Here is a 27,049-nt window from a genome sequence, read left to right as displayed (position 1 = left end):
AAACAGCAGATTGTACGTTTCCTGGGAGATATTTCTTCCCCAGACAACAAAAACATGTCCTGTGGCATAGATAAAGGAACACCTCCCTTAAGAAGCACATAGTTTGAAACTCAGTTGACCAGAGAGAAGCTTATGACAGAGAAAAGATACCAAGGATAAAAGAGGAAATGGAGGTCAAAATGAATGCTATTTTTCCTTTGCTTTTCCTTGCAAAAGAAATCCAGGGAAAACCACGCTGCTGTGCACAACATAAGCTGCGGAGAGAAAGCAAAGGTGAGCTCCCTGCATTTTTGCATCCTACACATGATGTATGTAGGGGGCAGAACACAGTTGTAGCTATGCCCCTTGTATCTGAGCTAAAGATCTCCTGCTTGACTGCATGGGCCCACATCCTCAGTGTGAACATGGGCAACTGCTTAAAAGAAGGCAAAAAGCCATCTTGCAATAAATTTGTACGGAACACTTGCCTTCATTTCATCATGAATTAATGGCAAACTAGCAACATGGCGGGGGGTGGAAGGGAGAAATGCTGTGGGTTCACTAGCCTGTTCTGATCAAATCATCAAGCACAGCAAGAAATCCTCTGCTGCTTCCCTAATAATGTACACAGGGGAGGAAGGAATATGGCTGAACAACCAGCCATGCCACTTACCGGTCACTTCATTTCAAGCCCACTACTGCTCCAGCCTCTCCCGGGTGCTAACAGCAGGAATGAAGTCAGATATGACATTTCTAAGTAAAGCAAGTGAAGTATCTCAATTTGTTTCCTTCACACCCACAGCTAAGCAGTGATCAATCCAGCGAAGGGATGAGGAGAAAACATAATACCATGTTCTCCTCTTTTTTGGCCCCTTTAAGAAAGTGTCTTTGAATAGTCAGAAATACTATTTTTTTCCTCATGGACAATCTCTAGGAGAAAATATGAATATGATGATTGCTTCAAGCATTTTTATACTACCTGTCAGTGACCAATGCATGGGATATATTCTCTGTATGACATAGGACCTGCTGAGGAGTTACTGCATAAGCTTCTATATACTATGCTCTACAAATGACTTTATGAGTACAGTAGTCCCTCTTGACCTCCTAAAATGCACTGGTAAACTCACCATTCACCTCCACAGAAAGGACCATTTACCATTTCCATTGTTAAAAGCAGGTGGCCACTCTGGCTTGTCACTCGTCTAAACATTACAGCAGGTTTTTGTGAAAGGTAGTCCTACTATACCTGATACACATCCCTCCATGCCCTCATACTGTAATACAGGAAGACAGATGGGACAGTGGTTTTAGGACACAGAAGATGGGGGAATCTGGCAGCTTGCATCTGCTTTAGTCATGCTTTGGGAACTTTCAGATTTGATGCAGTTATTTGCATGGGGAGGTCTTTGGATTTCAAAGCACTGTGTATTAAATAAGTACAAACTTTAAGGACAAACTTAAATTATACTAATAGAAATCAAGAAGTTTGACTGATAATCTTTCCTCTTAATTTGTCCCCTTGCATACAACTCAGTCACTCTTTGTCTCTGCTGCTCTCAACTTTAACAGTAGAGCTTCAGTTCCCTTCTAAAGTGAAAACATACTTGTTGTATAAGATCACAAAGGACTTCAAAAAAGTCAGTTGCTTTTTTTTATGACCTTTTCTGCAAATGCACGTAATTGTTGATTATTGCACTAAAATACTGTGGTGTGGTAGATGAGAAACAAGAAAAGATTAGGTAGTAAAGAGAAAAACATCAATTAACAATGTGTACTATGTTTCAGAAATGTTCGTGCACCTGGTTCTCATTTGTCCTCAGCTGAGAAACACAAGAGAGCTTTATCATTATTATTGTTAGTATTATTGTTGTCATTACTATTATTTATTACTGCTTTTGCCAAAAAGAAGCCTCACTTCATCAGGGAATGATCAAGTGACTAGATACCCCCAGCCTGGGCAGGGTTAGCTTTGCTTTCAACTTCTTCAATCATCATTAGCTCAGAACAATGTCACATCCCATTTGTGCACAGCAAGCCTCACGAGCAGCTGTTGCAAAGGAACAGCTTGAAGAAGCTGGACTCTAAAATGAAACTGTTCACTTTGCACTGCCTCAGCATCACTTATATTTCTTTTCAGAAGACAAATTCAGAGTGGCATCGTCCTTGCACCAAAACCGCAATCGAAAACTGCTTGGCACAGGCTCAGAGCAGCTGGCCGAAAGAAGATGTTATCATCTTCACTGGAGAATGCTCAGTCATAAAGATTTTGCTGCTCAGTCCCTGACAGCCTGAGAACACTCAACAGCAGAGTTTCTCAAACTGGGACCAGCTTCTTGGGAGAGGCTGGAGTCCTGCTAGAAGCACCAAACAACAAGCCAGAGGCAATTGAATACAGCTGGCCTAGGCTTGCTCTGGTTAAGGCTTGACAAGACTACAGGTCTTGTGCTAAATACCATGTCATGTATCTCTTTTTTGCTGATCCTAAGGGAGAATGAAAATATCCTTAGGCTTAGACACAAAATGTGCATGCCTAACTTAATCCAGCGTAAAGCAATTTTGGTAGTCTTCAATGAGAACTGCTCACCCCGTCTCTGCATGGGCCCCTGACCCACTTCCTAGCAGTCAGTTTTGTCCTGTATCCTCTCATCTGTGAATAAGAGCAAAACAAGATGCCTTCCCTCCCCCTTATTTTTAAAACTATCTCCTTCAACCAGTTCTGCTACAGTTTACAGAACAATCAAGATGCACAGGAAGGACATGTCCTGAACCCAAGCTTAGCATCTAAGCACCGGTGTCACCAATTGGTACAGTAAGATGATGCTTATTACTTTCGTAAAATGTTATTATTTGTAATTCACTTCTAATTACAACACAAACCATAATTTTTACTTTTTTTTTTCCAAATTAAAAGAGGGGAGAAAAAAGATGGTTAACGGTGTAAAGATAGTGATCTTGGCTTTTTTCTTTTTTTTGTTTCCTTTTCCTGAGGACAAAAAAAAAAAAAAAAAAGGGGCAAACTTAATGCAGCCATTAAAGCACATATAGTTGGCAAAAACTGAATTTTAATTGATAAAGGAGAAACAATTGTCCAATTCACTGTTGAGTCTGGTGCACAGGCAAGAGGAGGCCAAAAGGTCACTCAGAAACGGCTAAACATGCCAGACACTGAGCAAGAACAATTCCTTCTTGTGGGCTTGACATGGAAACTAGGTTTCTAAGGCTCCTTGGTTTGTTACGGCTCTCCCAAAAGCAAGAAAAAAAATTATTCCTGACCTATTATTTAATATGCTGCATACTGATGTCTCGCATTCCATAGAAACTGTTACTTACGTCTCTTCCATCCTCTACCAAGCTGGCTGGTATACTAGGAATTTGCTGCACACTGTTCCCCAGATCTTCACTCACGTTTACAGTGAAGCAAACCCATTGATCCCATTCTTCTCTCTTGTTTTGATTTGGTTCAAAGTAAGGGTTTTGTTATTCCTGCCCTTTCCCTGAGCTCCTGCCCTCATCTTGCCAAGCCCAAAACTCACAGCTTGCTTTGGCTTTGGCGGAGCTGCAAAGGCTTTGCAATGCCTATATGAAAACAAACATCATTTGCTCATTAAAGCTAAGCTTTTGGGGATGTGCGCTATGTACTGACCTCCACCAATGGCCTGGGTTTGCGCTCCACTGCAAACCTGAAGTGGCAGAGTTCACAGTAGCTGGTGTTTGAAGACGACAGCCAGTGCTCCAGGCAGCTGCGGTGAATAGTCCCCAGGGTCCCTGTACATTCGCAGGGGGAAAGCAGGTCTTCCTGACTGCTGCCCTCATGGCAGATCCTGCACATTGGCCGGTCATTGAAGGGGCTGCTGGAGGAGGAGAGAAAATTGCTGGTCAGTATACGGGGCTGTGATCTAGCCTCTCTTTCCTTCTCTATGTATGTCACAAATTAACAACGTGGGAAACATTTGCAGCTTGCGTACTTTGCTCTGTAGTTAGTACACCAAGCTGCTGGGCTAATGGCTGCAGGCACTTTGGTAGTGTTGTTTAAAATATCTCTTCTGTGGGGGGAAAAACATAGAGCGTGAAAAACACATCAGAGTGGTAGATGAGAAACAGACGACCAAGTGCTTCTGTACCTTTGTATTTCCTACCTCTTCACAGTGCAGCAGAGCAGCCACTTCAAGAAATCCCTGAATGCATCAGGGAAGTTTTAACCCTGCCTCAGCCGGGCACCTCTTATGCTAGTGATCATCTGTGCCGTCACTCCTAACCTATAGGGTAGCATCTCTTATGCTAGCTATGATCCCCTGACCTATAGGGTAAGCTGTTTTCAGTGATCAACAGCAAAGGACTACTGGACCTGAAACCACAGCACCTTGCCCTGTAGTGGTGTGAAGGCAGGGCCACAACTTTGGGCAGGTGTATGCAGGCAGGAAGCTCCTGTTCCTGGAGAGGGTTTCCCTCTCTTTGGGACAACACCCCACAAGCAGCTTAAGGAGTGATATTAATGGCACTGAAAAGGAGGACTGTGCCAAACACATCCCTCCTGCATTGCTGCTAGTGGCTCTCTCCCCTGCATTGCCTCCCACAAAGCACCCACCTTCCTGGTGGTAGAGTGCTCATGTGCAAAGGGGGATGGGTGCTCCTCCTGCCAGTGAAAACCTAAAGACTCTGATTTTAACTATTGAGATTCTCTGTTTTACAGAGGAATAGTTTGGGAAAGAGCAAGGCAGTCGCATGGTTTCCTGGGGTGCTCGGGCTCACTGCAGGGGGAGGAAAGCAGGAACAGGCTGTGAGCACCAGTGCTGCTGAACCATGGATCCACTTCACTGCAGCCTCAACGCAGGGCCCCTGACTGCCAAGAGTCTCAAGGCTGAGAAGGTCGATCTCTTGGCTGAGGTCTTGGAACAAAAACTCTCTCTACCATGCACACCACCTCAGGCGATATCCTCAGAAAAGTAGGTTTTGTCACTGTCGCTGACAAAACCTCACTAGTGGACAATGTATGGTGGCACACAGCTGTTCCCTCTGTCCCTCTTCTGGCTCTTTGCAGGCTGCCCCAGGTAGACGTCACTCAAGTGTAACTGCAGGGAAGTGTAAAGAAGCCAGCCTGCTCCTTTCAGTCTGCCTGGTAAAACAGTATGAAGTTGTGCTTGATGCTCTGCACACAAATCTGAGCTGTGCAAAATGCACAGGGTCTGAAAAAGTTGTTACAAGTAAAGGGGAAAAGGCCCTTTCAGGCTGTCACACTGCACGTGCAGCATAAGTTAGTAATTTCACTCTTTGCACGAGTGCAGTGGATTGGAATATGTTTGCTGTTTTGTGAAAATCCAAGGCTTCTTCGAGACCTGTGCAGTCTTTCCAGCTTCACACCAGTGAAGTGGAACTTAATTTTGACCCAAGTATCAAGCCTGGATATGGCCAAACTCTTTAAGCATCCTCTTTCTTGCTTCTAATGAAAACAAAGCCAACCCAAAGCAGCTAGTGTTTCAAAGGGGATAGTTTAAATGTATATTTCACCACTAGTCTGCCATTCTAAATCAACGGCAGAAAGAGCCACTCTCAATCATTTGGATGATGGGTGAAGCAGCAACACTTGTGCATGCACATCTGCTAGAAATAGTTTGTCTGGCCACTCAGCGCGGTGACTTGGGAAGCGTGAAGGAAACGTGCCGCAGAACTGCTGGCGGCAGCGCGCAGGCTAAACACAGCATCCCGTGCCAGCCAGCGCCTGCCGAAGCCTCCCACTACCTATCAGGGCAAATTATTGCAGCTGGCGCACTTGAGCAGCAGCATCCCTAGGCAGCTTGCTTCCCCCTTCTTCACTGAGTATAACGGTGAGGGCTTAATTACATATGTAGCATAATCATCGCAAAGTTAGGATGAGGGTTTAATTACACCTGTACCGTGGTAAGCCTTCATGAAGCGCACCACCACATCTTCCCTTCAAGCAGGGAACGGGCCCGGCCCGCCCCACCACCCCCAACGTACCTCTGCGTGGCGAGCGTCCGCACGACGGAGGAGAGCAGCTGCCCATCTTTGGCTGACACCTGCATGACATACTGCGGGCAGCTGCCGGCCGGCCCGCCGCCGCTGCCACCGGGCAGGGTCTTCCCGTCAGGTGCCGGCGGGTGTGGGCGCTCCGGCGGGGCTCCCGGCAGGTGACTGCAGCGGCTCATCCTCGCAGCGCTGGGCAGCAGGTCCCCATCTAGGGAGGAGGGAGGACAGGGCGGTGGGGCGGGGGAAAGGGGCACGTCCCTCCCTGTCTGCAACTCCGCCGCACTGATCGATACCAGCCATGAGAAAAAAACGTCCCCCCCTCCCCGCCCCAGCCCTCCGAAACCCACTCAGCAGGGAGAGGAAGCTTATGATGTTACGTGTTGTGGAAAAACTGTCTGTGCGTCTCAGAAAAAGCAAGCCAGGACTCTGCGCTGCTTTTTTCCTCTGCCGACTCCTAAAGTCACTAGTAGTAAATGGAAAGGCTGAACCTTTTTGTCTCTTCCCCCCAAATGCTGCAAAGAAATATACAATCTTCACCTTGCCTGCTTTTAAACTTAAAGACTGCCCCTGTCCACCAACAGGGAAAGTTAGGTATCAGAGGAGAAAGTAGCCGATCAGCTCCAAAGCCCCTGTGAAAACACTCTACTGCTGCTAAGTGCCTTCCAGCACCAATCCACAGCAGAGCGTGGACCTAGCTAATAATCCTGTGCACGGCTTTTGTCACACAGACCTGCTTAATAACAGCCTGCATGCAGCAATAATTTATGCCACAAGATGAGGTAGAAATCACAGCTTGCCTGTGCCTTTCGTCTCTGCTTTGCTCTTTTTCCCATCGCTTAGACTGTATTTTGTATGCTGCTTTCAGCCACGGTAATTGGAAAGCAAGGGTTATGCAGGTAACAAAGAGCCTGGGAATGTAAATTCCTGATACCTTCGTAGGATGGTCCTTGCTGGGTGTGCTTGCTGGTGAGAGGAGGCTGCGTGGTTCAACAGGCAGAACACCAGGCTGTGTGCCTGCAGGCTTGCTCTCCAGGTCAGTCGCCGACAGCATACGTATGGGGTGGCTTAATCCCTCTGCAAAAGGAGGGAAAGACTTCCTAGCATACCTTGAGACACTTGGCTACAGTCACATGTAAATGCTATGGGTTACATTCACATGTTGAAATCAGGCATGTTTGTTTGCACTGCATTTAACCCTCAAAAAAAGCGTTTCGCATTGGACACCACCATTACCTGTGTAGTACCGCAGCAGGAAACAGAGTCTTTAAAAATTAATCCGCTTAAACAGAGGTATTTCTCTGGGTTTTAAAAGAAATCTTGTAATTTGATCTCATTGTATTTGAGCAAATGGCAGTGCTAACTTTCTCAAGACTCCTGAACGGATGTCTTTGGCACAGTAAGACTTTGTAGCATATGAGGACGTGATGGAGATGCTGGACCACTTGTACCATGCAAACTTTCACACAGGGACTTATATTCTTAGAAAGGCATCTAAAATAGGAAAATGCTTGGCAAAGTATTTGCTTTACAGGATTATTTCAGCTATTTTCAGACCATGCATACCCCAGAGAGTGAACTGGAGGCTGATGAGACAGCTTACAGGGGATATAGTGTTCAGAGAACGGGGAAAGAAATCAGACTCTGACCCTCATTTACAATGAAAATGAAGCAAATGGCTGATTTCAAAACCATTAACACATAAAAGATGCAGACTTTTTAGGAGAATAAGAGACACGGACTCTCCAAGGAGACCACGGTATCAGCAACATTTTAGTTTTAAAATCCATGCTGAGACTGTTTAACAAGAATATTCAGCAGCTGAGTAGCTGCTTCATTAAACTTAAAAAGCCTAGGCAGTACCATGCTTACAGACCCATGCTACAGAATTACATATTTCTTCTCTGGTTGCTTCACTGACCTCATTAAGTACAGCAGCGGGTTTATCGTTGCGTATAAAGTGACCATCCAAGCCTTTACAAACACATCCATCAGCCACTTGATAAGTTCAGAGCATTTGCTGAAGCATCAGATGATGCAACTAAATGCAAAGCTTTAAAGCACACCAGAAATAATGTAGCTATATCCCAGCAATGATGTTAATGCAAATTTGTGCATACAGTACTGCACTGATATCCCACTTTGGCATAGCAAATACATGTAACCCCTTTCTATACCTAACTCTTTTTTTTAAAGAAAGTTAGAAGTTATAACATACTTCCCTGATTTCAGAAGAATGATTTTCACACAAAATCAGTGTATGTGAATGAAAGTAATACAATAATAGAATTAAATAATACGTGCTTTAATACTGAACCCTGTGGTAAATAATGAAGAATAGTGCTTGTGAGAAGCACAAAGATCCTAAGCAAATCTGAAGTCAAAGCTGACATTAAGGAATTGTAAATCTTAATACCCACAAAACCCCAAAGTCAGTATTTAACCTGTATGTATGTATTACATTCTGTCAGAATGTTTTTCATCTGAAAGAGGTGGAAATCTGTCACAAATACCTTAACAGAAGAGGAAGAATGAAGAACAAAAGCAGGAAGATGTGTTTAGATGGTATTAAGGGAGAGATGCAATATTAAATGGGGGAAGCCAGAATATCAACATTTATTTCAGATGCCAGAAAATTCAGAGAAAAGTGGCTGAATTTGGCGTGATGGATGTATGTTTGAAGACATCTAGCAATTAGCTCTTTTTTTCTTTTCTGTGTTACTACATCCACTCCTGTTGCATGTCTCTTCTCCATCCAAAAATCTATTTTAAGACTACCTTACTACTGTAATATTTAAACCAGATCTTTTCCCTGTTCTAGTTTTTCTGCTTTGCCTTTGGTACCAGTCTCTGACTCCCTCTTCTCACCTCCATGACATGAGATCTTCTGATGGGAGGTGGCAAAGTCTAACTGTCTTTTAGAATTGACTCTCCAATTTCAGCACTATGTTCCAGCCGTCACTGATAAGAGTATAGTTCTTGGTATATTTCTCCTCTTCACTTTCTTGCACAATTACTTCAATCAGCTATACAAAAATCCCATTTTCAGGGTTGTTTAATGATCACAAATTGAAAAATCCTGAGACAAGAAGAAACTCCTTTTTAGTGTGTTATATATATGTGGGGTTTTATATATATATATATGTGTATATATATATATGGGTTTAAGGGTATCAGAGTAAAAGTAAGGATATTGCATTTACTTTCTTTGTACCGTAAGTTGGGGGGGGGGGGGGAGGGGGAGCTTTAAATTCTCAGGGCTGTTCTGTGTCCTCAGAAATTTCAAATTCCTGGCTGGAAAAAGGTCAGTACAGGTTTACCTGGTGGGAAGACATAGTGCAACAGCATTCTTTTAGTCACTGATTAGAGTGTCCTAGTTGTGATTTATTCCTCCCACTTCATTCACTGGCTTATGGAGTAAATACCCCTCAGTGAGCACTGCAAGTCTCCCATATGTTCCTGTTACTTTTCCATTCAGTGCTCTGGTTTACAGACAAGAAAAGCACAAGTCTCATAATAACAAGTCTACTCCCTTGTTCAATTTACACAGTTACAGATGCAGATGATCACAGTAGTTTGCGGTTATTTATGCTATTTCCTCAAAAATGGTGCAGGCACTATAGATACAGTTAGTAAATTAAACCTAGCTGTCACTGTGAAGCAAGAAACTACAGAAGGGAATGAGATGCGGTATACTCAAGCAAATTATCTGAGGTCATGTTGGAGCCGGGTTGAAGATTCAAGTGCAACCTACATCCTTTGCCCCATAATAATTCATAGGATGCTATTCTAGAAAATGTTAGGATAACTTACACTCTTTTTTCTCTCCTGATCTGCTGGCTGCTACCCCCAGTGTTAAAATGTAAGTCAACATCATCCAATTATCTTGCCTCTCTCTGCCTTCTCCCTGCTGCTTCATTTTTTAAATCATTCCAAAGTCCAGACTGCTTTCTAGGGTTTTAGTGGTTATTAAGAGGTATCTGGAAGTATTTTTCATCTTGACATGATATGAATGAATGCAAATATTTTGGAAAAGTGGCTTAGCCCCACAGACAAATGCCACCAAACACTTGCACACAACAAAAAAAATCTTTGTTTCAGAGACAAGCTACTTCTGGGCTTAGTCAACTGCTGATTAGTGCTAACAATACGTCCCCACTGAGCTCAACAAACATTTCTTTATATGCTGCAAGGTATTTACAGCATATCTTCTTTCCTATGCTTATATTTCTTTTTAAGAGATTTATAACTTCTGTATCAAGAGAAACCATGAGACTCAACAAATGCCAGTGAGCAAGGCACTGCTACTCCCATTGAATTACACTCAAATATGAGATGTCAAAAACTACCATTACTGCCCTGAAAAGTAATTTAAGGAAGAAACCATCTGCATTTACAATAAGCACCTACAACTGGAATCCTTGCTGCTCTCTTTCCTACTGTGCGTGAACTGACCTCATTTCTTAAACTCATAAAGTATTATCATGCTGATGAATTAAATTATCACAGTAGACCTTTTTAAGCAGTGGTGCTTTACTGCTGAAGCTGTGAGTGGCTTATATTTGCATGAGACAAAAAGATCTTACACTTCAAGCAAGGGGTTGCAAAAGTTAAACAAATATTCATGTAGAGATTGTGTGTGAATTGCTCGCTTCTCCTTTTTTCTTTGCTAAGAATAGAACATACTGCATCTCTCATAGTCATGCAGTTTCAAACTTGGAAATCCATTCACTTTTCTTATTCCACACCCCCATGAGTCACCCTATTAGTTTCAAGAAATGAAACTCAAGCATGCATCAGTCAGCTTCAAGACTTAAAAACATGCATGAAAAACCACTACGTTACCATCTGGAGACATCTTCCCAAGAACTACTGCATTATTAAAAAACTAGAACCATTATTTAAAAAAAAAAGCTTTCAGATATGTAATTTTGTTTCCTATTTAAGTACTTTCACATGCCAGAAGAATATTTCTTTTTCCAGTCTATCCACAGTCCAGTGTTCACGATTAAAATTACAATCCAATAGAAATGGCAAACTGGTTGTCAAGTCCAGGAGTGAAACCCAGCCACATACTGACATTGATGTGTCTCCTGCACAGGCCCATGACTGCCTCAGCCTGCCCAACAGATTCTGCAGGTACAAACCAATCTCTTTTGCACAGATTACTGTAGCAGTTTGGCCCCCAGTGACTTGTGTTCATGGACAGATTTTTATTTCAGGACAGGTCAGCAGATCTGGAGCACAGACACAATTCTGCATCGTACTGCAATCTCGAAATATGGTGCACCTCATGGAGAAAAGTCTTCCACCTTTATTTCTTTTATCAAACCTAGTTCATTACTCAGAATGCAAATTGTTGCATTCTAAGTAATGCACAAATTACTGGTTTCAAAGATTGTCTGTAATATACTTATCAGAGGCTGTGTGAAAAAAGTATTCTTCACTGGCTTCAAACCTATCAAACAAGTTATTACAGTGTATACTATGCTTTGTTTTTTGAAATGGAGAACAGGAACTCATCTTTCCATCACTGAGGTTTAGATAACATTTCTATGCCATCCTGCCTCTTAAGATAGTAATTTTTTTTAGTAGTTTCTCAATATAGAACGAGTCCATCTTCCAGTTATCCTGACTTTGCATGATCCTTATAGACAAGAACCACTATGCACAAAAGACCTCTGCTTCAATTAAACTACTATTAGGGGTTTAGTTACAGCAGGACAGAAGTCAGGACTGGTTGGCAAACCTCTGTAAGAAGCTAAATACTTAGGTAGTTAAGCTAGCTGTGGCTAAGCCCCATCCCACTGCAGCTATGTTAAGATGCTCCAGAGACTAAACCAGGCATTGCAGTGATTGGATGGCTTGCTGCTTTGTCTCTCAGATTCACCTTCCCACTGAAAAATGCGGAAGAACCACCAAAATTCTCAACTCCAGAGTACTGTGAAACTTCGGAATTTTTCACCTATTAAGAAATAACACAGGGTACTGTGAAGATAGCATGGCCAGAACCTTTCTAAAAGTCCAGGACACTCTGGGGCACCTGAAACTCTTATTGTAGTAACTCTGACACCCATGAAGGAGTTTTCTGTATGTCATCCAAGGCATTCATAGCTGGAATTGTTCTAAATGTTTCTTGACTCTTCCCTCCACACTCCACCACACAGAACTGCATGGATCCCCTCCTGGTTTCAATCCCACTGCGGCTACTGGGTAAAGAAACTAATGGAGTAACCGGCAGTTCCAGTCGTAGCCCTAGACGCTGTCCATCAACATGGGGGACAGATCTGCATTTCTTTCAGTACGTTTCTTAGAAATTAGCTGGCAACTGTCAGCTGACAATTACAGCTGAGGAACCTGGCACCATGGGAGATGCCTGAAGGGCAGCCACACCTGGGCTCCCAACCTGCTGCTCCTGTCCCCTGTGGCATGCATATGACCATGCCCCATCCCTTCTGCATTTGCCTCCCCAAGACCCCAGCTCATCAGCTACTCTTATTTTTTTCTCTGGACTTGGTTCCAGTCCTGTTGCATGATCCTGTGTGTGTACCAGGGTTGTTCTTCGAAGTAAGACTTTACAGCAGCTAAGCCTAGAACTCATAATGGGAAATGCCAGCTCTCCTACAGCCTTAGTAGATGCGGGGATCAGTACAATTGGTTCACTTGCTCCGTTTGTTAAAAAATAAAGAAAATAAAAAGGTACAGCAACTTTCAGCAAAAACATCTTAACTCCACAGGAGGTGCACATAAGACCTTTTAAGTCCTCCAGAGTAAAAAATTAATTTCTGCAACCTGAGGAGATGAAGTAACTCCTACATCTTATAGTCACATGTGGCTTAGTATACAGGAGGACATATAAGATGCTGCCTAACCTGTTCACTATGGAGGTGCAAAGCACTCACTGGCATCAAGCCATCAGCAAGGAAGGCAGAGGGGGAGCAGGACTGGGGCACAGCAGTCCTGGGACTCGATGACAGGAGAAGGATGCTGTTAAGAAACCATACAACCTGGCCAACAGCATTCGGTTTGTAACAACTACCACACCACCATCAAACCTTTGCAAGAAGCTATGAGAGACAACTGAACGCTGCAAGAGATGTAATACTTGTTTACCAGTTGAGGAGGGCAGTAAACTTCACATTCCTTGCAAGATGTCACTTTAATGCATGCCAACATACAGAAAGTAGTGTGATACCGAACCCCACTAATATTAGGCAATTTTAGTTTGGCTGTGTTAGCCCACAGTTCACTAATTTTTCATGCAGTAGATAGCATTTTCTGCTCAGCTGGTCTGACTGCAGAGAGCTCTGGGGCCTCTTAAAAGCTATCATGCAGTAGGCTGCATGTAAAGTGTAATTTTATAAACAAGCACATCAAAGAACTGAGTGCTAGTCTGAGGCAGTAGCACAAAGCAGTTCAGCATGAATAGTTCTTAAGAGTCTTCCCGTGCATTTAAAAATCACTGCCCACCCATAAATCAATGTTTTTTTGTTATGTACTGAACCTTGAACCACTTTTCATGAGAGCAATGGACTACCTTTTTGGCACTGCAGACTTCAATAAATTGCTTTATATGTCTGCACAGCTACTAACTTAAGTATTTTGCTTAGATTTTTCTTCTTTTGTTGGTTGTCAAAATGGAAGATGTCACATGATAATACATACCATAACTACTTATGTTGGTGGCATTTTAGTCTTGCATTAATAATAAAAATCAGAAGACACAAATACAGTTTACAGCTGATCTGGAAATAGTAATGATAGTTTCTTTCAAAGTACAGAGAAAGACATAGACTTTCTTTTCTAGTCGAAATCTCTTTCCTCATAGAAGTTGGAATGCAAGACCTGTCTGTGTCATTTTTCCTAGAAGACAGTTTGGATTACTAGACAAAGAGAAGGAAGTTATGATTCAGCATACTGAACAGTGCTGCCAACAGATTCTCCCTCCTGAGCTGAGCAAGCTGCTTCCAGGTTCTCTGGAGCAATGCGGGTTGCAGAAAACCAGTATTTCCACAATGGCCCTTTGTGTCAGTGGGCTCCCCGTGCCTGCAGTAGCTCGTAGAACATAGGCTTGAATAAAACAGCCTAATGTGCTTAATTGCACCCTTACTAAGCACAATCTGGGAAATAAATGAGTGTTTCTGTATATGCTGCCAATTCTGCATTTGTAAATTCCTGGCAACGGGTTGGTATTGCGAGCCAGACTCCCAGAATAGCCACTTAATCTACACTTGCCTGTTGCACGCACCGGACGTACGCACAAGCTCTGCTGCAGTCTGTCTTTCCCTCTGCCTCCCTGGCACTCCTTGTAACTCTGTTCCAGTTACTCCAGCCCACACAACCGGCTGTTGTGGCTTCAAGCCCAGATGCCATTTGGTAATGGAGGTTCTTCTGGTCTAAAGGTCCCCCGCGTGCTCAGCTCCCTGGAGCGCGACGTGCACTAGCTTCTGAAAGCTGGGCTACGTCCTGTGCCCATGCATTGTGCCTGATCTATTAGGGAAGGAGGACAGGACTGTAAGTGGTAGAAGTTACTCTGGAAGGGGGTACTAAAGACATGCTGCTCCGAAATAAGCATCCTCAGTGAGGAAGGACGTAGTAGTTTTGCTGATAATCTTGAGTGGAGGAGTCAAAATGATTAAGTATTTTCCAGCTTCTTTCCCCAACCTCCTCTATGCTGCTTGCCACTATAAAACTCTGCTTACTAGGCTTCCTTAATGGAGAAAGCTAAGAATACTTGGAACTGGAGGCTAAGGCTTGCCTGCACCTATTTCTGGGTGACTACACTCAGGCTGAATCCCTGCAAATGGAGAAAGGCACTCACCCTAACATGTTCCCTTTTATTCATTGACACGTCCTCATCCCACTCCCTCTCCCTTCATTCCCCACTCCTGACCACAAACTTTCTGCTTATTCTGGCCCTGCTTAAAGACAAATTTTGGAGGACAATGAGACAAAGCTTCCCACGGGTAGCTCCTTTCCCTTCTGCCAGCCTGGCAGTGGCTGTACCTGGGGAGCAGGGCTGACCCTGTACCAACCCTCTGCAGGCTGCAGCCACAGGTGCATGAGTTACCCCTCTGGCAGAAACCCAAAGCTGCCTTTGGGTCCAAGGCTGCAAAATGATGATTACTGCCAGAGTTACTAGAAACTACTTACCAGAGTTTCCCAGCTAAGTGCTGGGAAAGTGCTTTTCTCCATTTCTTTTGATTAGTGGGTACAAACTGGGAAGTATGCTTTCCCACAGAAACAATACGGTTTAATGAATAAAAACAGCTCCTGAGGTCTGACCCAGAATGAATCTGAAGGGTGGCTTCCCCCAGGGGGGTGTGGGGATGGCATTGCCCTGAATCAGTGTTTCCAAGTGATTTATTTACGCCTTGTGTCATCCCAGGACATGGCTTAAACTGCAAGCTTTTCACACTTAGGCACCAAAATGCAGTGACAGAATTAGTATCTACTTATATGCTGAAAGCGTACAAACTAAGAGGCCTGGAAGCTCGTTTTTGCATTAGAAACTAAGTTCTAGATTCTCTTTCATTTTCCTAAATTAGGTCACTTTATACAGATGAGACAAGCAGATTTTGTAACCAAAATGCTAGACATGTATGTTTACTTCTTGGCCTAAAACCTCTAAGATGAGGCTTGTACCATAAGAACTTAATTTCTCTTCAACAAGGGCCAAAGGACAAGGAATTCCATGTCAACCCTTTAAAACCAGGATTCATCTCTAAAAATCACTAAGTACTTTGTTGCACACTACGTATTACTGTTACTGCACTTCCTTTAGCACAGGAACTGTAAAACTTTCAGAAATCCCTTTCTCTGCAAGTACCTTGGATTTAATCAGAAAACCTGTCTTTTGCAAGTTCCCACAGTAGCAGTTTTAACCGCATCAGTCAGCACCTCTGGGCTCTGTTTGGCCTCTCTGCTATTTAGATCCTTCATTCCTGGTGCTTGTTTTATCAGAAAAAGTGTAATGCAGGAGCATGGGACGCTCCTTCCACATAGCACATCTCATGGCACCCTCTGGGACTCACACTACATCTGCACACTTTGGGGCAGCTAAGTGGACCAAAGACACGTAACAAATTACACCTACTACACCCTGATATTTTACAGCTAACTATTTTTTCAGCAGATGGTGAGGACCAAGACAGTGTGAGGACCAGTGCCTCTGTCAAACACAAAGTCTTAAGAGAACAAGTCAAGTCAGACCTGATCCAAATGTGCTGCGTTTGATGGAAATGTTACTATTGACCTACCCCAGCTTTACACTGGACTCAAAGTTACTGTTCAGCAGCTGTAGGATGAAGCTCAGGGGAAAACGCTCAAAGTTAAATCTTTATGTACTCCCAAGGCCACGTCTTCCCCAGGGAACATTCAAAAATAGCTCTTGCCATTTCCACTGCAGGGCTAAAAGGAAGGCTGCTAAAATTGCATGAATTATAGCCCTGTCCCGCATAATAAACCCCTAACTGTGCTTCATTTTCTACTCACACAGGTAAACATCAGCTGAATTCAACTGATTATTCCTGACCAGGTAAGGTCAAGCTAAAAATTACTTGCTTAAACTGCCAAAGGTGTAAATATTGCTAAACTTCATGCCTGGGGTTTAGTAATGAGTTCCTGTTCATGTAAAGCTTGTGTAAATTAATTCTTTGACAAACAGAAGCAGTTTGTAAACCTGTAGTTTTACATGGCTCACAGTGGTCTAGTCTGTATAAATCTTGAGTGGGACTGTGACCGAGCAACTTCCCTGTGCGCGAGCTTGCACGATAGAGAACACGGGCAGCGCTGGTTGGTGATGGAAGCAAGAGTCTGAAAACTGCAGGGCAAACACAGCCAGGGATGAAAAGCAAAATGGTTTTAATTACTAATGGGGAATACTTGGAGAATTATGGTCACAGTATTTCTACAGATAGCTTAACTAAAATGCTAATTCTTTTGTTCATTGTTGCTAAGTCAATTATTTGCCCACTTTTAGTGTATTTGTTTCTTCCAGTTCTTGCAGTGGAGACTGCACTCAAATACGATCTCATGAAAAATATCACATTTATAGTCCTCACCATTGATGGAAAAACAGTTGAATGTTTGAAAGTTAAAAAAATATACTAAGAACATCTTAAAATTAACATAAGTAAAAATTAAAAACATTTCTCTTTTTAATAGCTTTATATTTTAATTCTAGAATTCAGCAATATTGGCTATGTCAGCCTTAACACTTGCTAACAAAAACTTTGTTAGAAGCTCAATCAATATGACTTCTCTTTAAGATTTCAGTTTTGAAATAAACAAAGATTATTAACTTACCCTGAATACCTCTGTATTGATGCATTGTAGTTTAACCTGAAATCATTCAGATACCTTTATATTAATTTATTTTTTCTTAGTCATCTGCATAAATATTTAATACTAACATTTACTTCCTGTATGGAGCACCTCTCTCCTTCCTATGTGATGCATCCCAAACAACATACCCCGTGAAGCTTTTCAGTAGCGCTCTATGCTCAGAAAGGTATCTGTATTAGTAAAAGCATCATCTGGTACTCTGTATTAAAGCCTACGTGCATTAAGTACAATGGAAATTTAAGCTGAAGGAAGAGAAGGCTTCTACCTCTTCTCCCCTAGATGCTGTGTTTGTCAGTACTACAATGAGATTGCAAACTTCTTGGGGTAGATTCAAGCCTTCCAATGTTTTATTCAGCAATAAATCAGCTGATGACACTTTGTAAACACATGAAACTTAGCTTGTACGTGATGCTTTGCAAAGCATGCCCCAGACAAACATATTTATACGTAAAATATACACCTTCTCTTATTCTAATGCTGTGTGATCACCCCATGTGTTTCTGAAGGTGCCATCTAACAAGCCCTTCTCCTTCACCAAAGAGAATTTACTTTGTATGATTTTATCTTGTAGCGTTTTAGTTGGCAGTAGTTGAGTTTTTGATGTTTACTGATGAGGGAATTAGTCTTCCAAAAATATTGTTTAAAAAAACTGAAAACATTCTTTAAAGAAAAATTACTCAAAATTCCGCTCTTTTCCCTTTTCTCTTTTTACCCTTCAGAGAAAAGCAGCTAAAAATACTCTCATGGCATTTTCCTCCACACAGGAAGATATACTAATATGAGAACAAAAAGAGTTTATTTTTCTCAGCAGGAGTAAAATGTAGACTCCGTGGTTTTGTACAAAGTTTACACAAAGATTCCCCTCTAAACTTGAATTCTGGGGGGGAAGTCTTCCATCAAATTCCGCAACTTGTGCTCTAGAGATCACTCCAGATGTGACAAGCACATGGGAATACTGCAAGTTAATTAAAACCAGTGGTAGTTCCCTACACTAACTAGTTTTACATGCATATGTGTTGTGCTGTGTAAAACTATATGCTACAGGGACCGGACAGTCCCATGCCTTTTCCAGCAACAAGCACACCAAAAATGCTTTTAGTAATTGTCAAATGAACTTGGCACTGGTCAAACAAATCAGACCTGACATGCAGACCTGGGAATGAAAAATAATTGATGTAAACAAAGCATATAAAATCAAATTTCTATTCAGTAATTTTCAAGCAAATTACTGAAATGCTGCACTAGTGAATCAAAATCACAAGACAGAACTAAATCAAAATGGCATAGATAAAATTTGACTGGGCAACATTATTCTCCCTATCCAAATTAAAGAGAAATACCAACAAGAAAAATAATAAGAACAAAAGTTAGAAGTGAACGAGGTGTTAGCCTTAATACTATGAGAAATAAAGGCACTGGAAGTTTGGAGTGGGTGCTGATCTCAGTTGGGATTTTAATCTGTGTGTTACTGTGACTTCTGCACTGAAATCAACGCGGAGATGCAGATTTTCTTGCATGCCCATGATAAGCTTGGTACGGGACTGTGATAGTAAAACAGCTTAATGATGACATCTCCACTTGCACCAGTGCTGTTAGAGCTTCGCAACAGTCTAGTAACTGTTGTCTAAGTTGTACCATCGCCATCCATTTCTTCAGGGGCTACTTGTACAGTATAGTTTACCTGATTTATACCACTGTATAGCATTCTCACCTGGTGAAACTCCTAGCTAGCCATTGTAGCCAGATTCTGGCCCCCTATCATTAAGATAACATCAGTTCTGATCTTCATCACAACTTCATCTTGTGTCTTCTACAGCTGCAGGAATTTTGAGTGTGGTCTTAGTATTCTAGAAGTTTATTTATCACTTGAAAGGTAACTTTCCCCTTCTTGAAGATGAAGCATGTCTGTCAAGCCTAATATATGTAGTGACAGGGAAGAGTATTTGAGAGAACTGGGCCATTAGCTCACTGCCAATGTGCTGTGGTTTGGAGTTCATCCTATGTGTATGGATATGATGAAGGGACTCTGGGCAAATTCCGTAAGAATTCCAAGTCCCATTTGGTCTGGGAATGCGATGATTATGATATTCCTATATATTAAAGCAGTATCTTATTATAGATTCACTTATGTCTCATCAAAATGTATGCACACATACCACTTTGCATAACATAAAGCATCACTGATGGCACAGAAAGCATCCAGGAACGTGGAAATGCTAGAACTTGGTTGAGCATATTGGCTCTGTTGCAGGTGAACCTACCTGAAGTTAATTGTTGCCAAAGGGCAAAATAACTAAAAGGCTCGAAGTTTTGCCTCAGGGGCTGCAAATTCTGGGGTTTCTGGAGAAGTTGTGAACAGCCAGAAGTAAAAGCTAAGATAAAATCATTATCTGCCTTCAGCAATGCCTTATGTCAACCTACTTCACCCTCCAAAACATTATCCATTCTTAGAAAACAAGTAATTAAAGACTCTTCCATAGCTCCCGAGCAGGACGAGACTTGCTCTCCTGTCATTGCTTGCTGGTGAGGTAGGTGAGGAGGAATGCTCTGATGGAGGTTTAGGATGTAGGATTTCCATAACCTGTTGCTTAACTTCCACATTCCACAACGCAGGATTTTGTGGATCTCTGTCCCCTGCACTACTCTAAACAACTGATTTTGAGCCAGCCCTACCCCACATTAAGACTGTGGAAATTTCTAGAGTCTACAGTGACTACCTTCTGTTGTGATACCTATGGTCCAGAGAATATATAGAGCCACTGAGGAGAGTATAGTTAGAGATGATAACCAATGAAACTTAAAAACAGAAACCTTAAAAAGTCCTCAACAATAGCCCTAGCTAGGTGCTGTAGTTTTGTCTATTAATCGAGACCCATAGCCCATGAAATGTAAAGTTTGAGGATCTGGCTTCAAAGGGGTTGCATAAAACTGGACACTATTTAAAAGAATAAACAAGCATACCACATTTTCTATGAAGAGCACATTCCTTCATTCAATTAATGCTCAGGCTTAAACTTTTAAAGCACATTTAACCATAATCCAAACATGGTGAGCAAACAAACAGGATCAAATGACTAGTTCCCAATTCTATCTGCTTATTTAGTACATGATGAGCATTGAGCTCTGCTCTGAGCGACAGAGAGAAAAGATGACACTTCTCATCCCAGGAGGCTTCCACACAGAGATGTCTCAAACTCAGTAGTAAATTGATTACACAGATGATTCTGCTGGTTCTGGCAACCAGGAAAAAAGCAGACAGACTATTTTTAGCATGGCGCTTCATTATCAGTTTATGGCATCCCAAGGTTTATCAGCCTGTCAGGTCAGAAAGAAAGTACACCTTGTTAGAGGGAAGCACTGAAACAAATTTCCTCATTAAGTACAGTATCTTCTAGTCTTTCCCTATTGCTAGAGGGATCATTTTTCACCTTGTAAGTTGGATAACTATGAGTCAATCATTTTCTCTTTAACATTATCACTTTTACCTTTCTTGTCTTTGGCTATTGCATTTTTAAGTGGTTGCTTCTGGGTCTTCATATATAACAACATTGATACTGAAGTAGAAAAACTGATCACCTTATGTATGAACATCTTAGTAGACTAGTGAATCTTGAGGAATTTTTGCCTCATCATTTTGAGACTGCTGCATTGCCAAAGGTTAATTACATTTCCCATACCATCTGGGCATTGTTCTCAGTTAGTCATACTTGTCCTTAAATTTGTACAATTTTCCATCAAAAGTATCCCCAGTGTTTTTGTTGGGAAGCTTACATCCTCCAACAGCTCTCCTTCCTTTCTACCTCCTAGTTTATCTCTTACCACAGCTGCGGATGCAGAATGAATTCCTGATATCACATCATTCTGTAAAATACATCTTAATGCTTTTGACATACTGGTCTATGTAATATCCTCCAGGCATACAATTTATTTGCAATCCTAATGAAGAACATTGATTCAAAAGAGTGACAAAAATTAGTTGAAAGTAAGCCAAAGTCTTGTTCAAACCCCTCCTCAGTGTAGCTCTTCTCCAAAACTGAACAGTCTTGTCCTTGCAATAATAAAAACACATATGCGCATCTAATGTGTGTGAGATCTGTCCCTTCTGACAGTCAGTATCTGCTTCATGCACATTACATTCCTGCCTGCTGATACAGCCAGTGGATAGACTATTTATGAGTAGGTATTTCTGACCAAGTGTTCCCAGAAACTAAACTGAGATTATCTGTCCTGTTGCATATAGTCATCAGCTCGTAACTGCCAAGCAGAGCTGAAAAAAGCAAAATAGAGGCAGAAAATTGCCTGCCTCAGCCCCAAAATACTGAACAACCTTGGCCCTTGCCAGAGCTCATGTGTCTTGTGAAAAGCGCAACAACAGGAGCCTAATGCTCAACGAAAGCAAGTAATTGCAACAGGCCACTGCAGGAGGAAGTGAGCGAGTCCAGATGGTGGCAAATTTCACCTGTTTAATTTTTTTTGTGCAAATGGAAGGCAGTAACTGACTCATCACCATTTGAGTCTTCAGGGAGGAAAAAAAAGATGTATCTGCTTATACTCCTGAACATGTGCTCCTAACCAAGTGTGAGCAAGCAAATGGTGAATGTCTGTCAGCTACTACCCAAATGAGCTGGGATGAAGATGTTCTTGTGTCATCTGGCTTTAACACATAGACATATACAAAATTCAATTCCTGTGGTAAAACTTGAGCCATAGTCACTCCAGTTTGTAATTTTTCATTATTCCACTTTGATTTAGTTAATAGAAGCTTTCAAATCAAACTAACCAGATCAAACTCTGTCTGAAACCTGTGAAATGAGCTAGAATGTGAACAATGGGGTGAGAGCAAGAGCAAGCAAGCAACAGCAACATGCACATGTATAAAATATCTCAAAGGACTGAGAGAGTTGTGTGTTAGTTTCTAAACCTTAATGGCAGCACAGCATGATTACAAAAGCAACATCCAGTGAAGTACTTCCAGTTCTTCCCCACTGTACTTTTTGCAGTTTGTGTAAAAATGCTGGCTGTTCATATGGGTAGCACCTGAATGACAGGCAGCCAAACAGGAATTAGGAATTAACTCTGTGTTGTAGGTCATAGCTGAAAGCCCACACTAGCCTTGCAGCTGCAAATTACTTCCAGCCCAAGATGTGTCCTTAAAAGCAGGATTATCATACCTCTGCAACTCAACCCTATAGTCACAATCAGCAACTGACTGACCATTCCTGTGCAATGAAGTTAGCTTTCAGCTACGAAGTTAGCTTTAAGGGCTTTATTATGGATGAGTTCCTCCTGTGCTATTGAAAATACTTTGATCTCTTGGGTTTTAGCACAGCCTAAATTTAAAAAAAGCTGCTATAAGGGAAACTATCGTTTTATGCTGCAATTGAGCTGCATGGATTGAAAGGTTACAGGCACAAGTAGGAGGAAAGTAGGAATGCAAAGATTAGCTACCACATTCATCTTCCTGCCTGCCTTGGCACAGACCCATGCAGTAAGTCAGAGAAAGTACAACTTCAGCAGTCATGAAAAAGTGGCTCTGCATTTTGCTGGGAGGGGAAAAGAAAGAGATAGGATTCAATTTCCAACTTCTTAATATTGGATCATCTTCAGGGGCCGGTCCTAGAAAACAAAGCCTATTCTCTGTCTTATTAATACTACCATTCACACTAAGTAATTCTCCTCCACCTACCACACCAGACTCTCTCAGACATGATTTAAGCTGTCACACTACAAACTGTTGTTTCTTGTGCATGCTTTAGAAAGGGAGTATCACAAACAACGTGCTAGGTGATGGCCCTAAGTCTGTCCCAAAGTCAAGCTCTCCGAGCATGCCAGGCACTGAGCTGACTCCTTAAGTCTGGGCAGCAGCCTGTGCAGAGGTCTAGGGTCCAGTCAATGCCCAGCACAGCTCCTCGTGAAGCATCCAGGTAGGTAATCCCCTGCAAGCTTCGCAGTCCAGCTGCCCACTCTAGCCTCGGCTACATTCAGCTGCTGCTGCCCACTGGATTTTCACGTCCTGCAGTGCCCAGCAAAGTGCCTCATGCAGGATGGCCTCCGTCAGCTGAGGATCTGCACCAGCAGCTTCTTCAGCCACCACGGCCCTTGCACGGTTCACCTTAGGAAGATCAGTCTGAGGATCTCTGTAAGAGTTCATAAGGTCTCCAGTGGCACCCACAGAAGTTATTTTATTCTGTTTCACAGAGACCTGAGCTCAAAGGGAATCAGATGTTAAAGACTAATTTGATCGTTCAAACAGCCCAAAGGACGAGGCTGTAAGGCTGTCCTCATGTGAAGATACTATGATGACTTTGTCAATACCGAGAGCTTAAACAAGCCCTGTGTATTTACTAATTCCAGCTACAAACATGAGCTGCTACAGCATTTTATTTCCAAACATGTTACAGATAAATGCATTTGATGCTTCTCATGAACAGCCTAGAGCAGATAAGCAAATAACTAACACTGACCTTGTGTGAGATTTACAATTTTATTTTATTTTTTAAGCCCTCAGAAAACCAATTACCTAAACCCTAAGCTAGTTAGGAGAAAACTAATCTTCCAGTCTTCAGCCCAGCGAGGCTTGTAAAGCATCTGGCTGAGGGGGACACAAGACTGCCCTTGAGTATGATGATGTGCCGGCCAAAGAACAGGCTCTGTTTGGTTTTGTCACTCCAACCCTGGCAAGTCAACTGCCAAAGTCCATCGATAAAATCTCCACCAGTCAATCAGAGCCGCTACTGGAGTATTACGGAAGAGCAGGAACACACAGCAGTTACGCTGCAGTTTGGATTTTCAAAGGATTATGCAAACGCTAATAAATGATGGGTCCCATCCCTGATTTATATGATCGATATTACTCAACTTCAGCCGAGGGTCATTTTCTCTGACTAAGAAAATGAGGGGGAAAAAAAAACTTCAAAAAGGCCTCAAAATGATGCCAAGGCAATGCCAAGGCAAGTTCTCATGCAACTCACACACTGATAGGAAGAACCACATGGATAAGAAAGGATTGCAGACTATTGCAGCTATGACCTCATCTCATGCTGCTGTCTCTCCTGAGATAAAGCACTGGTCAACTGCAGTGAGAACTGGGATACCAGAGCTTGGTTTTGATGACGAAAGAAGAGGAAGGTCTATTGCACTTCACCTGCAATCCAAACATCTTGGATTACTTCCTCTTCCTTCACGTCACTGATGGCAGCTTAACAGAAGAATTAAGCATCAGTGAGAACACCAAGCTACGGGTAGGCACCACATACTGACCATCCCAAAGCAGCAGGCACCATTTTTGAGTGTGCAACTTTAAAATGTTGTTAGGTGCTAACTCTCTGAATTGCACATCAACCTGTAAGAACCCCTGGTTAGATGCCTACTAAAATAATGAAAAGGAGAGCTGAACAACTGCATCCGTCTCTGCAGCTGCATCCTACCTCCTGAATGTTCTCAGGCATTACCCTCACTGCTGCTGTCCCCAGAACTCTCTACCCCACTGCACATGCAGATGTTTGGTTCCCCAGCACCAAAAGCACTACCTGTTAGTATTGCCCCTCTAAAGAGACTTAAGAGAGAAGTAAAAGGAACGATGAAGACATTCCCAGTGAAGACTGGCCGTCACTACATGGTGCTACAACCTGATCAGTGGATAGAAGTTAAAATGTAGGATGAAATCCCATTGCAGGGCTGGAATAGGGTACACTTTTTTCTATACTACCTTTTTATAAAACACCAAAACTAAAATGCTTCAGACTGCCTGGGCTGTAACAACTTCCCAGTTGTGTTTATTGTCACGTCCTAATAAATGTCACAGTCAATAAAAGTTTTATGCCAGTTGCCTGTATCCTTTGGCTCACCTTCTGTGAAGCTTGCCTATTCATCATGACTGTCATCATTAAGTCAGAAAGAAGTCTCTTTTGCTTACTTTTTCACCATGGGTATTTCTATGCAGAGACTTAAGTTTACAATTTTTATGTGTTAATTTTTTAATATGTGCCCAGTGGTCTTACAACAGTGGTTGCAAAGTTTGGGCAGAGTAATACAAATGTAGCAAAATATTAAAAAAAAATTAGTCAACTGCATCTAACAAAGTTCGTCTCTCAACTCCCAAAAGCGGATATGCACATGGCCATTTCTAAGGTCATGAGCTTGAAAGCTGGGCCAAGTGACACCAGGGGCCATCTTCATTCACACCTTCCACCAGGAAGCAAAGCACAACTTCTGCTTTTTTTAAACTACTGCTTCTAAAAAGATACACAACATTTGAGCAGCAGCTTATCAAGGTCCTCTGGCAAGCTGCATGACCCACAGATTTATTTCATGGCTTTGACTGTTTTTCTACATTCTAGCAATCCTCAATCTTGCAGAGATTGCCCCAGATATGTCTCCACATCTCCTGCTGAACAGCCAACATAAAAAAATCACTAAAATTGAATAGAAATAAAAGAGCCCATCAGAGTCAGTATGCTCTGTCCAAGCCACTGTGCTTCTTTACATGTAGCCATGATAGTTAGACAAGGGTATTTAGTTCTCAAAAATAAGCAGTTTTGTCTAACAAATCAAACCAGATTAATTGAATCTTAAAAAGAAAAATAAATTTAAAAAATGGGGGGAAAAAAGGTCCTCACTTCGCTTTCACAGCTTAGTCCAAATACACAAACACAGAAAAAATATGGAAGTGTTCACCTGACTATCCTGAAAGTGGTTTGTGGGTTTGAGAGTCATTCAGTCTGGAGCAGAAATAACTAGAGTGACGTGAAGTAGCTAGCAATTCCATGGGACAAGAAGTGAGTATTCATGGCAGGAGCTGTGGGAAATAGCACATGAACATGCCATAGCCAGAAAGATCATTACATAAATCATTCAGTGCATTATTTTGAAAAACAAAAATGGTAGTGAAAAGTTATGGATGAAGATAATACATAATGACAGGATAATGTAACAGCTGATTTCTCCTGTGTACAAGTGGTTGAGTTTCTGACTTTGTTAGGAATGTTGATAGGTAAGATACAACTTCATAAAGATCTGCAAGAATCAAAGAAAAGGGATCCAAGATCTCACTTGAGCATTTAGAGATTTTTTTTACAAAATGTTAGCCTAAATATTTTGCCTTTGCTTTGGTATTGCCAACAATGATTAATCACCACTAAATACTGTTGAATAATTAAAACCGGATGATATTTCTGTTCTCTTTTAATAACATTATTTTCTCTTCCTAATTTTTTTTTTCTTTAAAGCAAATGTCTACCAGTAGGTTAATTAACATTCATTTTTCTAGGACCCCTTCAGAACAGGAATACACTAACTCTTCAGGTGAAAGTAATTTATAGACTACATTATCCTAAGTTATTTTCTATTATTTTGTCCTTGGCAGAGCAGTGTTGCAATGACAACCAACAACTTAGAGCAGGACACATTAACAAGATTGTTCATTTCCTGAGTTCTGCTAACAAAAAACCCCTCACCACTCTATCGAATAAAAATTAATGGCAACTATTACTGATTTTGTTATTCCAAAAAGAACAGACAATACTGATAACCAAATCCTCAGTTCAGCGAGTTGTTAATTACTCCAAAGAACAAATCCCAGATCCATGAAACCTCTTATTCTCTATACTGTATTTCTTCTAATGATGTTGCTATGAAAAGAAACCAATTCTGAGTAAGCCTGAGAGGGCATCTCGGACATTTGTGAAGGAGCTTCTTTGCCACAGAACCATGGAGAAGCATCTACAGAGAAGCAGCTTGG

The 27,049-nt window shown here is 41.9% G+C and overlaps 1 protein-coding gene across 1 annotated transcript in view; it reads right to left on the bottom strand.

Annotated features, from left to right (window-relative positions):
- MARCHF3 (membrane associated ring-CH-type finger 3) overlaps positions 1-23,461 on the bottom strand; it is a 39,872-nt gene extending 16,411 nt beyond the window's left edge. The window contains exons 1-3 of the mRNA XM_075727100.1: positions 23,310-23,461; positions 5,959-6,249; positions 3,626-3,833 (exon numbers count right to left, since the gene is read on the bottom strand). Coding sequence (XP_075583215.1) covers positions 3,626-3,833; positions 5,959-6,249; positions 23,310-23,461 — 651 coding nt within the window. The remainder of the gene's footprint in view (positions 1-3,625; positions 3,834-5,958; positions 6,250-23,309) is intronic.
- Positions 23,462-27,049: the final 3,588 nt, after the last annotated feature.

The sequence above is a fragment of the Pelecanus crispus genome, chromosome Z (assembly GCF_030463565.1).
Source record: "Pelecanus crispus isolate bPelCri1 chromosome Z, bPelCri1.pri, whole genome shotgun sequence".
Classification (NCBI taxonomy): domain Eukaryota; kingdom Metazoa; phylum Chordata; class Aves; order Pelecaniformes; family Pelecanidae; genus Pelecanus; species Pelecanus crispus.
Note: the sequence above shows the minus strand (reverse complement) of the source record. Positions and strands in the feature narration are given on the sequence as shown.